Raw genomic sequence first — 13,389 nt, 5'->3', positions numbered from 1 at the left:
AAAAACATGATTAATATAGAAAAATGCGAAACGAATGTGTGTGTTATTTAATTTAAATATTTTATCTGCTCGAATAACATTGTATTACAGTGCATTATATATCATATGATTTAAATAGACTTTTTATCTGAATTAATATCATGGTTCATAAAAACGAAAAGTAAGGCTTATAAGTAAATTCGATAAATTTCTAATGAAGCATAAAATCGCTTCTCTCTCGACTTTTTATTCTCACTTCTATTCGTTAAGTTCGTAAATTAGAAACACGCAAATGTTACTTAATTTCTCAGTAGATGTCGCTCGTATGCCATTTCCCGCGGTGTTCGATATAAGCCTAGTTGATAATACCGTGATTGTCAGTTGGTACACTAAGTATTCACTGACAAATTTAAAAGTTTCGGCTTAGTGTTTTATTAATATAATTAAAAATAAACATTAAATTTACAAAATTGCGACAATTAAACAATCAGTATACAAAATTTGAAAGCAAGAAGAAATTTGGAAGGTAGTTCTAAATTTACTCGAAATTTATATTCGCTTACGACTGAAAGAAAAATCGATTGGTCTCGTCTCACCACGAAAACCTTCCAGAGCGTAAATCTGTAGAAATCACACTTTGAATTTTGTTGTTATTGAGCAGATTTATTGCGTGATACATTGTATTTTATTGTAATTTAAATATTTCACTTTCTTATATAACATAATTATCAATCGGTAAATTTTTTGTAAGCTTATTTACGTTGGTATGTTAGTTTTACGATGAAGAACATTTATCAATGAATAAGTTGATCCTTGGGCGTCATCTATGGTACACTGACGCACGTGACACCACATCCGTCATTTTAATTTGTAATAATTCAAATTGTGAGATACGATGTTTGAGTTAGTTTCTCCTTTGAGTATACGCAGAAAAACTACTTAGATACTATAGTATGTTTTCTTATCTTAAACCATATTGCAAAGGAGTATAGTGATGTTTGTATTTTGTTTTTTTAATGTTTTCTATTGTTTGGGAACAAGTTTATTGTATGATCTATACTCTATTTAATAATATCTAAAAACGATTTAAAAAAAACATTAATTTGCAATTATACAATTTAACATTTGAAAATGTATTAACTTATAATCATTTTGCATTACAAATACAATATTTTTCTTATGAATTCATATTGTACATTAAGAATGTAAATCTAATATATGTATTTAATAATTGACTTTTGTAATAAATCATTTTATTTATCATGCATTACTTGTAAATTATTGTAACAAAGTTTATGGATAAAATTACTGTAAAAAAGTATATTGAATCCATAATTAAATAAAAATGTGAATAAAAAGAATATTATGTATTATTATATGAAAATATCATAACATAAAGAATAATATAATTTTTACAGCTCGAATGGGTAATAATACCTCCAAAAACAAATACTACAATAATCAGAAGTATACCAGTCAGGTATATATATTTTAAAATTATTATAACCTCTGTAGCTTTAAACAGTATTGTCAATTTAATAAATATATAATATCTTATTATATACCTCTTAATGAAGAATAATAAATGTTTCAATTTTTTTTTTATATAGTATAGTCTTAGTGATCTAATTGGTGGAAGTTGTGTTGGAACAACACATTCCACAAGTAAAGAATCTAAGTCATGGTCCCGTACTTCGAATAAAAGGTAGTCTTATTAGGTTCCTAAATGCTGCATATCTTGTATTATCAATACATTGACTTTGTAATTTTTAGTTGGAGTGAAGGTACATTGTATGAATCATTTGGTACTTCAAAAACACATTGGCCAGTATCACGTTCTCAGGCCATGTTCCTTCCAGAATTTGAAATAAGACATGTACCTTTACAAAGTACTTATAAGCTTATATGTGTAATAGCAAAAGGAGCATATGGAAAAGTATATAAAATTCTGAAACAAGATACTGGGCAGATTTATGCTTTGAAAGTAATTAATAAAGCGAAAGTTGTTACAGAAAATGGCATAATACAGGCAAAACAAGAAGTACGTATGAAATTACTTATTAACTATATGCTTATTAAAAAATAACAGTATAATTTGAATGAACAAGTTCTTTTAGGTTGCCATTCAGAAGCTTGTTGGTCACCATCCATTTATATTAAGTTGCACGCATAAATGGCAAGGAAAGAAGACATTATATATATGTATGCTTACAGTTAATACATTACTATTAATTATTATCAAATATTATCTATAACACTCGTTTATTACAGTAACTGATTATGTTGGTGGAGGAGAATTATATTCACTAATTGAAGAATGTGGCTCTCTGCCTGAAAATGTAGTTAGAATATATGTAGCAGAAATTGCTCTAGCTATTGGTACGTGTATTTTATATGCAACTCATTTTATATAAAAAAATCTCTTAATTGTCTCTACATTTTATAAACAGATTTTTTGCATAATGCTGGTGTAGTACATAGAGATATAAAAGCAACAAATGTTCTTTTGGATGAAGAAGGTCATGCTGTAATTATTGATTTTGGTCTCGCTAAATGGCTAAATCATGCTGAAAGAACAAATACACTTTGTGGGACTCCTGAATATATGGGTAAACATTGAAATACTGTTTGAATGTTAAAATAATATTACAAACTATATATATTTTTATTAAATGCAGCACCAGAAATATTGAAGAGACAATATTATGGACAGGAGGTAGATTGGTGGTCACTAGGAGTCTTGACTTGTTTCATGCTGACAAATCAGGTATGTGATATGCTTGAATTTTTCTCTTAAAATAATTTAATGTAGGTATGGCTATAGCTATACTTCTTGAACTTATTATTTTACCAAAAAATATTGAAAAGATAAATATACAATTATTTGCAAAATATATATATATATAAGTGCAAATTTCAGTTGACTTTATTATAAATCAATCCTGTATACGTTTGATTATATCGAAATAGTGTTATTTTCTGTTCATGAACCTTTCGAAGAAGACGTACATCAACTGACTCCGTGGCGCAACGGTAGCGCGTCTGACTCCAGATCAGAAGGTTGCGTGTTCAAATCACGTCGGGGTCAATTTATCTTTTTTTCTTTGTGTAAATTTTTATTTTTCCGCGATTAAATTATTTCTAATTATTACATTTATTTCTTAATAATTGTAAATTATGTATACCTAAATATATATATATAATTATCAGCGGTAGAATTATGTTTAATAAAGACATATTAAGTTCATTAATTTATTAGTACAATTTTTTATTTGCAAAACTATAACTGTTTATTATAGCATGTCCTAAAATGTTATTTATTTGGGAATGCATTAGACATTATTAAATATAAAAAATTTTAAATAATTATTTTTAGTGTCCTTCAGATGAATGAGTATATAGTTAATAGAATTTTGTTTTATTTACATCTATGGAAATTCTTAAATTGTTATATTATTGAGAAAAGTTATGTTCATATATTAAAATATTGTTATCAATGTGAAAAAAAAATTCGCCCCCGGGTGGGCTCGAACCACCAACCTTTCGGTTAACAGCCGAACGCGCTAGCCGATTGCGCCACGGAGGCAATTGGTTCTGAGTTTTATTTTAGCCTTTCTTAAATTGATCTATTTTCTTCTAATACTTTATATTATTTATTATCACGATGTTACAATTTTTATGTCATGTATGTCATGTCAGTTTGACCAGTTATTAACAGCAAATGGTTTTTAATGCTTTGTATTAATCGAAATTTGAAATAAAGACCAGGTAAGTACTAACACAAATATGCAATGAAACGAAACAAATTAATAGAAATAATGACTCGTACCGATCATATTGCATAACTGTAGTATTCAACACATATGAATTATTTATATTTCTGCTCTTCTTCCTTTTTTGAATGGATATTACTTTTATTTGAAAATAAAATTTTTTTTTGCTTAATTAACAAAAACAATTTTTCGAGATAATTGACGATCTAAATAATCCTTCTTTCTTATTTGTTCTTCCGAAGTCATAGAATTTATAAACGTATGACTTCTAAATTATACTGAGATTATTAGAAAACTTAGAGTCTTTGTGTACAAAATCGCGTAAACCAGAAGACCAACGTATTGACTGTAAAAATATTCATTATTCGCCCTATTGCTACGAGTATTATTCTCATGTTTCTTCGTTAAAATGCTAAGTATTATTTTTATGTAGAAATCAAACATTTTTCTGTGTTTTTCGTCGCCGACCAACCGTGACCAAAATGGCGATCACGGTTTCATAGTAAATAGCGAACGTCCGAAAATGTACGTCACGTGACCATTCCACCGCGAACTTTCGTCGGTCGCGATATCGCGGCATGTCTCGTTCACCTCGATCTTGCGTAAAACTATGCGGAGACATGAATCGAAGAAACCAAAGAGCGTATCCCGTCCGTTGCAAAACCCTTCACGCCTTGACATTTCGCCGGGTCCACTCACCTCTGCTATACCCGACTGTTTACAAAAGCGTGTGCCCGAGACACGATAACTTTTCATTCGGCCTTTGATGGAATCGATGCATCGCGATGCATCGCGGAGAAATGTCGTGGTCGGCCAATCGCGCGAATCTTCTCGTGCATTGTGCAACCGCATTCCCCCCGTGGACAGGACGGTTCGTAACCATTTTCGCGATGCAAATGTTCACGTCAGGAAGAACGCCGTCTTAGAATCATGATCCGTTTTGTTAAAAGGAAAGAAAAACCGTTTCATCGAAGCTATGCGATTCGCGCTGTGTTTTCAACGAACTTCGACGCATACGAGAACGAATTTAAATTGCGAGACGCGTGTCGTCGCCGATTGTTATTTCTTTTTCGCGTTGCTGTGACGGTCACGACTGCGACGATCGGAATGCGCGCGGAATCGATATTAACGCCGCGCGTCGTGTTCCACCTCGATCTTCGGCTGTCCATCATGTTTCGTGCGACGAGTTACGATCGCGTGGAATTTTTGTTCCCATCGGCGAAGCGCGTAATTCTGGTGGAGATGTTAGATTGAACACCGGTCTTGACAGTAATAATAATGATTATTATTATAACGATGATAGCAATAATACAAATAATAATAATAATAATAGCGGTACTGGTACTAAATCGTAATAATAATAATATTAATAATAATAATGACACGTATCTCTAAAAAAAAAAGACAGGGTCGAGCTACACACTAATTTATTGGGATGAGGTGGTGGTTGTGGTCGTGTGTGGATTCAAGAAACAAAAAAAAAAATAAAAAGAGGTTGGGTGTATGGGGAGTCGGAAGGGAGGAGAAAAAGAAATTTAACGGATTTCGGGATGAGGATATTAATCAGGAAAAAAGGGGATTAGGGGCTGCGTTCGTCCCCGCGGACAAGTCGCGGTGTCCACCGGGACGAATTCTCGGACGATCCATGACGTTGCGGGCCATCGATCGTCTCCTGTAGGGTGGCCACGTGTTCCCGACGTGCGAGGTGTTTCGCTCGCGCGCGAGCGTTGTCATCTTGGTCGCCGTCGTAGCAGGGATCTTCGTCAACGACGCCTGTAAAGTCTATATCCCCCAGTCACAGCCAGGTAGCCACGTGGTCATCCCGCCCCGAATCGATTGAACAATCTTGTTGTTTGTTGTTGCTGCTGCTGTTGTTGTTGTTGTTGTTGTTGTTGTTTGTTGTTGTTGTTGTTGTTGCTGCTGCTGCTTTTTTTTTCTTGTGTTTTCCTTTTCAATCCTTTCAATCTCGGAATTTGTAGCGCGCCGGGGATGCTTGGACCCTGCTCGCGAGTGATCGAACAATCTCTCCCTCTCATTCACACCGATGGCTTTCACTCCGTGTCCCCTTTCTCTCCCGTTTGAACCGTTCACACGCTTCTTCGCGTGCACGCTAGAGGCTCGCCGCCTCTGACCGAGGGGAAGGATCCGCGCGCGCGTCCTGTCGCTGCTGATGGTGTGTCGACGCGTTGATAATATTTTTCATCGATATACTTCGAGCGGTCGCTCTTTCTCCCTCTCACTCACACGCATGCACACACACACACACACACACACATTCTCTCTCCCTTTCTCTTTTTCACTCGGCCTCTCTCTCACTCTCTCTCCCTTTCTCTCTTTCTCTCTCTTTCTCTCGTTGATGTTTGCTGCTTCCGGGGCTACCGTTGTGCGTCGTCCCGCCTCCCAACGCCCGCTTTACTCGGATTCCTGCCTAAGCTCCTGGGGCTTCGGCAAAAGCTCGGGCTTGGCTTCGGCAGATTTGGACTCGTTGTCCTCAGAGGACTTGTCTTCGTAGACGAGTCTCTTCTCCCATTTCTCTTCCGAGGATTTGTCCGACTTCTCATCTGCGGACTTCTCCGACTCCTGGGGCTTCGGCAAAAGCTCGGATTTAGCTTTGGCAGACTTAGCCTCGTTCTCCTCGGAGGACTTATCTGCAGACTCCGCGGTGGTCTCGGTCGACGCCTTCTCCGATTTCTCATTCGAGGACTTTTCCGACTTCACATCCGCGGACTTGTCCGACTTGTCATCCGAAGATTTTTCAGATTTCTCTTCCGCCGATTTGTCCGTCTCCTCCTCTGAGCATTCTTCCGATTTCCCCTCCTTCGCGGCGTCCTGCTTCAGGGGTTCCTCTTTCTTCTCTTCAGCCGGCGCAACTTTTGCTTGCAAATTAGATTCGGCTGTGACCTGCGACTCCTGGTTAGCTTCTTCGGGTTTATCTTGAACAGCGACCTGAGCACTCTTCGCCTCCTTCGCTGGTGGAGCAGCGGCTGCGGGCGCCTCCTCAGCGGATTTTTCGGAGCTGGCCGCGGGTTGTTGCGCAGCTGGTTCGTCCTTCTCGTTCTTTAGCGCGGGTTTCGCTTCCTCGACCGCCGGTTTCGCCTGTGGCTCACTCTTCTTGGTTTCAGCGGCCGCTGGGGACTGCTCGGCCGGTTCGTCGAGCTTCTTTACTGCTGGAACTGCCTCCTCGGCGTCGCGGGTCACGCGGTCCGGTTTCTCCTCGGCTTTCTTCTCCTCTTGCTCTTCGGGTTTGTCCAGGAGCTTCTTCTCTTCAGGCGCGAGGGCATACTTCTCTTCGGAGGATTCGGACGATTGGGCTTCGTCCTCCTTCAATTCGCTGGATTTCGCTTTCTCAGGTTTCTTCTCTTCTTTAGACTCCTCCTTTGACTCTGCGGACTTCTCAGCGGAGTCGGCCTGCTCGGAGCTCTTGCCTTCGAGAGGCACGACTTTCTGGAATGTTGAAGTGGAAACGCGGTCCCGTTAGAACTCTACTTTTCCCTGCGGTTGACAGTGCCCGGTTTTAGAGATCGATCGATCAAATACTCACGGTTTGCTCGGCGGAAGCTTCGGCGGGTTCCTGCTTGGGCTCTTGCGGCGCAGCTTGCACCGTCTCGTGGGTTTCGGACGCGGCCGGTTTCAAGCCCTCCTCCTCTTGAGGCTGTTCCAGTTTCGGCTCCTGAGCTGGTTGAGATTGCGCCTCCTGGCTCGGTTGCGGCTGCTCGGGCAGCTTCTTCTCTGGGATGATCAGGTCATCCTTCTTCTCTTCGGGTTTCGCAGCTGGTTCCTCCTTCTTCTCCTCGGGCTTCTCAGGCAGCGGGTCCGGTATCGGGTCGCTCTTCAGGTTGCGCTTGTCGGCGGACTCGGCCGACTGCGCCGGGGCCGGTTCCACTTTCACGGCTTTCTGTTTCGGATCGGGTGCGGTGCCCGGCATCGGCAAGACGTCCACGTGGGCCAGCCCGACCGATGCAGGCAACGGCAACGCGAACGACGCCTTTAACACTGCCAGGCACATCATCGTTGTCACGATCAGCTTCATCTTCGTACCTGTGGAACGAGAAGGAAGATTTTTGAGTCTCGTCTAGAATTTTATATACTTGTCCGTGCTCTCCTCTCTCTCTATCTTTCTCGCGACGACAGACAGTGTTCCGCAACGTTGTTTCATAATTTTAATTCAAGAGTAACCCGACAACGCGTACAACTGCGCGTATATCCACGGAAGAAGCTTCAGTTTCCTATGATTCTCGTTCGACGAGGTTAAAATTCGAATGTCCTCAGCGAAACAAAAGAATTGAAGCGGGACCGCGGCGGAAAAGAGCGAAACAACGCCAGAGGGAGAGGAAACGAGCTACCAGGGGACGTTTCCTCGCAATCTTCCAGTTAAGAGAGCGGACGTGAGCCACGCGGGACTCTCTGGCACTCGGCATGAATGGAGAACACGGCCGTATGAATGGGTCGCGAGACGAAAAGCTGCTCGTCGGTCGGAGAGAGACAGGGGAATCGGTCGAGGGAGAGGGCAAGGGGAGAAGAGAGAGAGAGGATGGACAAGGGGCTGCTTGGAGATCCGGCAGGAAGGAGAGGGACAGGTGACATTGAACCGAATGCATTGAATAAGGCGAGCGTTATGGAACTAATGACAGGATGCGTGCCCCTCGCGCTTGTTACGCGCCGCGTTCGCGCGGCGACTTCTCCGAAGTGACATCTTTCTTCGTCGCCCGTCTGCCCGCCGGAAGACGAAGATGATTAAACTCACGCGTACATCAATAGACGCTGGAGATATCTCGAGACGGATTTAATCGAACGGTGTCCCGGTGTCGTATGTTTAAACGAATTACTCGCGAACAAAGACGTCCGTTACGATTCCGAAGAGATTTTTCGTAACGGCGACTCGCGAGATCGTTGAGCGGCTGTATCAGAATTTCAATCGTTTTCCTTTTTTTTTTATTTATACGAACGAATATACAGAGTCGCGGGTCGTGGTCAATCGGAGCACGGTGGTTGCGTGATCCGCGAACGGAAAGTGATACATGGGTGGGTCTTCCGGTGCCCGTGGAAACGGAAGGAGAGACTGTCCGGTCCGCTTCGATGGTATCATCAGTGTCTATTGAGATTATAGAGATTCTATTTTGGAGAATCCTCTCGATGACACGGACTGTTGCCGAAAGGAATACGCTGTATCCGCTATTTATCAAGGAGGCAATGGAAAATTTCTATAAAACTGATATTACAAATCTATTAACAGAATATTTCTCGTTATGTCCAACAGAAGCTACAGACATCGAATTACACGTTTAATCGAATCCCCGTTGCCGATTCTCCGCTTCCAACAGGTATCGTCGAAGCGTAAATCGATTCCACCGCGCAAATCGCGCGCGATATTACATGCCCGTGGAAGCTTCGAGGGTCTGTCAGCGTACAGACGAAACCGGAGACAATCGGCGTCCACGCGACACCGCGAAGTGGCATCGAGCACGTCCAGGCGAGAGTGTTCGACGAGCGAAACGTTGCGCTGACGAAATCCGCTCGCGAGTTTAGACCGGCTCCACGGCTGGATAAAACCCCAGCGCTCCGATAGCATTCTCCCGTGCGCTTGGCGAGAGTACACCGTTGAACGACCTTCCGTTCTAGAGGTCCGAGTCCGCGGCCAATCAAGCGAGTAATTTATATCGAGAGGAAGCTTGTGGGTACTACGCTGTCTCCGAGAGTAAAGACGGCGCGCGTTCCCGAACGTTCCGCGCGGGCGCGGGGCTGCCCAACGAGATGACAGGGACGACCGCCTTATTTGTATATCTCTGGTGCCGAAAAATTGCGCAAAAGTGTCGCGACGGGGAGCGGGCGCCCGTGTATTCCGTTGTGCGTCCCAGGGACACGCCTTCTGCCCGGAGAACGCAACCGTGGCGGAATGCGCGGCGAACGGAGAGGGCAAATGCGGCGATAAAGAAAAACTGGCCGAGAGAGATCACCAGAGCTATTGGCGCACCAGCCAATACGACCAGTTTCAGTACTCGCAGGGGCCACGCGTGTTTCGGGATTAGAAACACCCCCGCTGAGACGACGATAGGCGATGGACGCGGCGCAAGGGATGGCCGCAGCTAGGATTTCGAAAACGAAAAGTACGAAGAGTCTATGATTTGATACGAAAATAGTCTGAACCATTGAAGTCTCAGATAAAGTTGATAGATATGCAACGTATATGCAAATTCGAGTAGATTAATTAATTAGAAATCGAGTAGATTAATCTTGAAAATTAGAAGGTCAAAGTCAAGTCCGGTGCTAATGGTAAAATAAGTTTTCTATGAAATAGAATTATTGTACCTTGCATAGAATCGATCGTTCGACGAACAAAATGATTTGCTTCTATCTGCGGACGAAGGGACTTCAGGTATTGAGAAACTAGTATTCGCCTATCGACCGTGTTGTGAACGGAGGCAACCGATAATTGCCGCCTCGCGCGGTGGTGACGTATCGAATGGACGTTTACATGACATTTTCCACGGACGTTTAATAGACGACCTCCGTCCGCGGAGTGCCGTTTGGAAGCCGAATAATTGGACCGGGAAGAAAAACAATGCGGCGATATCTCGCGACGCAGGGCGACGACGAGGAGAGAGGAGGGGGAATACGAGAAGGCGGCAGGCACGACTTGATGGGGAGGATACGCCTGTGAAAGATGATGGCCACCCATTACCTTATCAAGATCATCAGAGATACAATAATGACAGGCACGGTTACAAAGAAGTCGCGGTCCATCAAGTGGCTCGCCGCTTCACAATGCTTTCTGCTTCCCTTCTCTTTATCTCTCTCTTTCTTTGCCCCGTCCGCCTCCCCATTCTTCGCGAGCCCGCGGTCCATTGTACGCGCGCGTCTATACATTGCCGGTCTCTGTCCTTTTCGAAGCGATCGCGATTGTCGATCCAATCTGCGCACATTGAATCAATTGGTCAGGGAATGCGGCGCAGTTCGACGCGAACATGCTAGAACACCGGTCGCGTTCCAGCGATTATCAGTGGATCGATGACGATTCGAGCCCCGCCGATCGATCCCGCGCCGACACTCGATCGCGCTTTTTACTCCGCGCGATACCTCGACGCGTACACTTTCGATCTAAAAGAAACGCGGCTCGAGCATTGAAAAGTGGAATGTTCGAATGATTTTCACGATTACAATAAGCATGATCGTTGAGGCGTGTTTGACAACGGTTCGGTTTTAGCAGGGAATGTTCGCGAGAGTTATGAAACCTGTTAACATTCCTGAGAAATTGGAGCACTTCGATTCGGCGCGGTATACGAAAGAAAATTCCGTGGCACTTCGAGCGTTAAGTCGCGGGGGGAGCTCGCTTCGGATAGATCACGGGCTTCGTGCTATCACGTCGATACGCGCGTCCAATCGATTCATCCGATGGGGATGAGCGATTTCGTTCGGTCCCACGAGAAACAGACACCGTATCGGCGAGGATCCGAGAGCTGCTACTCGCGGCTGACTCTCAGATTAAGCTGATTAGACGGGGGCTAATTAACCGTGAGGAAACTCTCGCGACCCGCTATGGCGAGAGGGTTTTAGGGGGGGGGGGGGGGGAGTGGAAAAAGAGTTCGCGCGTTGCGAGAGGAAGCGAAGAATTACGCAAACGCGGGGTCGCCGCGAGTTGCGAAATCCACGCGAATTATATGTTCCGACCATTATTCCACTCGCCCGCACGTTTTTCTCCCTTCGTAATCACGGAGCCCGTGGAGAGAGCCATTCCACGGGACGCGAACGATGACATCCCGTTTGTCGATTGCGAAAAACATCCGAGGATCGACGGATCCGTCAAACGAATCGAAAGGTTAGAAAGCACGACAAAAAAAATCTCGCGACATTCTCACCAATCCTTCACGATAAGACTCTCCCCCGACCCTTAATGAAACTCCCTTACTGGCAAAAAACCACCGGTAGCTCGCGGCGAGAAGGGAAAAACCGAATCCGGCGTGTTCGAATTGGTACTCACGTCTTTCTCTCTCCTCTCCGTAAACCGAAACAGCAGCCGCTTACTCGTCGACACCAGTTGTAGCCTTCTCTTCCTGTTGCTCCTCGATGAGAGATAGTCTGTCCCTCTCTCCGCTCACCGATCAGTAAAACCGTGTGTGCCGGTCAAATAGAAGAAAAACCTTGGCGAACCGTGTTCTCCGACCGATCGAGCCCAGGGAACAAAAGAGGGTTGAAGAGATGGACGCGAGCTTTTACCCTTGTATTGCTACTCTTTCTTCTCTTTTTTTCGTCGCGCGCGTGCGATTACGCTCGTTTTACGAAGGAGGCAACCGTGCGATATGCCGGGTTGGTGTGCGGGATGAAGGTTGGGTCGTGTGTCGAGATGGAATCGGCCGGGCCCCGCTTATATACCCATCTACCCACCAGCGGCCGCTCGGCTCGGATCGCACAGGGGGCCCCGACACCTCCTCGCCCCTCCGACCCAGGGGCCCCTCTTTTACTCTTCTCTCTTCTCTTCTCTGTTCCGTTGCCCTTCCTTCGCTCTATCGCTGTCCTCCTTCTCCCCCCCGTCCTCCCTCTACCTGCTTCGCGGTCGGTACCAACACACACCCTCCCCTCCCACTCCTCTCTTTCTTCTAACCGCGGTCCTCCCTCTCGCACGCAGGTCTCTCGCCGCTTCCCTGAGTGTTTCGCTTTTTCCTTCTTCCTCCCTGGAGCCGCGAGATCTCCAACCGCCTGTCCGCCGGCTCGCGATTCCACTCTACCGCGGCCCACGCCGATCCAGGAGCAAAACGAGCCACCTCGGCCCAGCCGAAGATCCTTCGGGATTCAACCGTCGAGCCCGCGAACGCGGACCATGGCCTCGTGAATCGAACGGTTTCAGACTGTTAGATCTTAGGACCACTTGGTCACCCGAGCTAAGGGACCTGATGGAATTGCCGGTCGTATGTTCTTTGTCCCGATCGCGTTCGATTTCTGTTCTCGTCGGCCGGGTGTCAACGCAGTACCTGTTCACTCGGAGTGGCGGCCGGCTGGTTAGGACCCGCAATTCGCGAGAGATGGTCCAAGGTGTTGCTTTCAATGGAGCGGGATACGTCGATGTCAGTTCGTATGTGACGATTCCGTTTGTGAGAAACGCGCAGTGATACTGTTGCAGACATAGTGGAGTTTGGACACTCTGCCGGCTTCCTGCGGCGCCTTTGGTTTTGCTTTTGCTTCTGCTTCGTTGCGAGAATGTACGGGGTGTTTGAAGTCATTGTGATGAAGGTTTAGAATGTACTGGTCGGGAGGAATGAAGAGGTTTCGATGAGTGTGGATTGAGGGTTTTGATTTTGGAGGTGAGGGAAGCTTGGAGCGACTGGACTATGGATGTTGATGCAAGTGTGGGCTCTTTTTGTAGACGTTTGCGTAAGGAAATTCGTATCGAATGAATGTGTGGTTGGATGTGTTGTTAGGGTTTCTTCAAGGTCTGAATAAAATTAAAGTCTTATCGCATTTTATATTTGTTTATTTGCAATTTTGTGTTACTAGAGTCAGACGTATGGAATAATTACGGAGCCACTTCGCGCTTCGAGATTATTTCAGGCGCACCTGGAGATTGATTAATCTTCGACGATTTTATCAGATCAAGTGATCCGTGATTCAAACGTTCGGTTTCCATCAGGCGGACGTGTTTTAAAAA

At 44.5% G+C, this 13,389-nt stretch overlaps 2 protein-coding genes and 2 non-coding genes across 11 annotated transcripts in view; 2 read left to right on the top strand and 2 right to left on the bottom strand.

The window, feature by feature from the left end:
* Window positions 1-164: 164 nt before the first annotated feature.
* Window positions 165-13,389, top strand: part of S6KL (ribosomal protein S6 kinase like) — a 66,457-nt gene continuing 53,232 nt past the window's right edge. For 2 of the 8 annotated variants that reach the window (XR_004235738.2, XM_031984867.2), the window contains exons 1-8: window positions 957-1,026; window positions 1,398-1,459; window positions 1,590-1,684; window positions 1,753-2,020; window positions 2,097-2,181; window positions 2,251-2,358; window positions 2,430-2,588; window positions 2,658-2,746. Coding sequence is in view for 7 of the 8 variants with exons in the window: in XM_031984867.2 (XP_031840727.1) it covers window positions 996-1,026; window positions 1,398-1,459; window positions 1,590-1,684; window positions 1,753-2,020; window positions 2,097-2,181; window positions 2,251-2,358; window positions 2,430-2,588; window positions 2,658-2,746 (897 nt within the window). In the remaining variant the exon portion in view is untranslated. The other 6 variants (XM_031984872.2, XM_031984873.2, XM_031984869.2 and 3 more) reach the window with 6 other exon arrangements.
* On the top strand, window positions 2,996-3,067 carry TRNAW-CCA (transfer RNA tryptophan (anticodon CCA)). Its single transcript has one exon. It is a non-coding gene; the product is annotated as a tRNA-Trp (tRNA).
* On the bottom strand, window positions 3,492-3,565 carry TRNAN-GUU (transfer RNA asparagine (anticodon GUU)). Its single transcript has one exon. It is a non-coding gene; the product is annotated as a tRNA-Asn (tRNA).
* On the bottom strand, window positions 5,016-12,108 carry bnb (bangles and beads). Its single transcript, XM_076372346.1, has 3 exons — window positions 11,728-12,108; window positions 7,294-7,790; window positions 5,016-7,196 (listed from the first exon to the last, which is right to left on the bottom strand). Exons 2-3 carry the CDS (start codon window positions 7,780-7,782, stop codon window positions 6,165-6,167), a joined length of 1,521 nt encoding a protein of 506 aa, XP_076228461.1. The 5' UTR covers window positions 7,783-7,790; window positions 11,728-12,108; the 3' UTR covers window positions 5,016-6,164.

Source organism: Nomia melanderi, chromosome 11 (assembly GCF_051020985.1).
Source record: "Nomia melanderi isolate GNS246 chromosome 11, iyNomMela1, whole genome shotgun sequence".
Lineage (NCBI taxonomy): Eukaryota > Metazoa > Arthropoda > Insecta > Hymenoptera > Halictidae > Nomia > Nomia melanderi.
Note: the sequence above shows the minus strand (reverse complement) of the source record. Positions and strands in the feature narration are given on the sequence as shown.

Coding starts and splice junctions, on each gene's coding strand:
- bnb (XM_076372346.1), bottom strand. CDS start 7,782: ATGAAGCTGATCGTGACAACGATGATGTGCCTGGCAGTGTTAAAGGCG. Junction 7,197..7,293: donor AAGCTTCCGCCGAGCAAACC/GTGAGTATTTGA, acceptor TCAACATTCCAG/AAAGTCGTGCCTCTCGAAGG.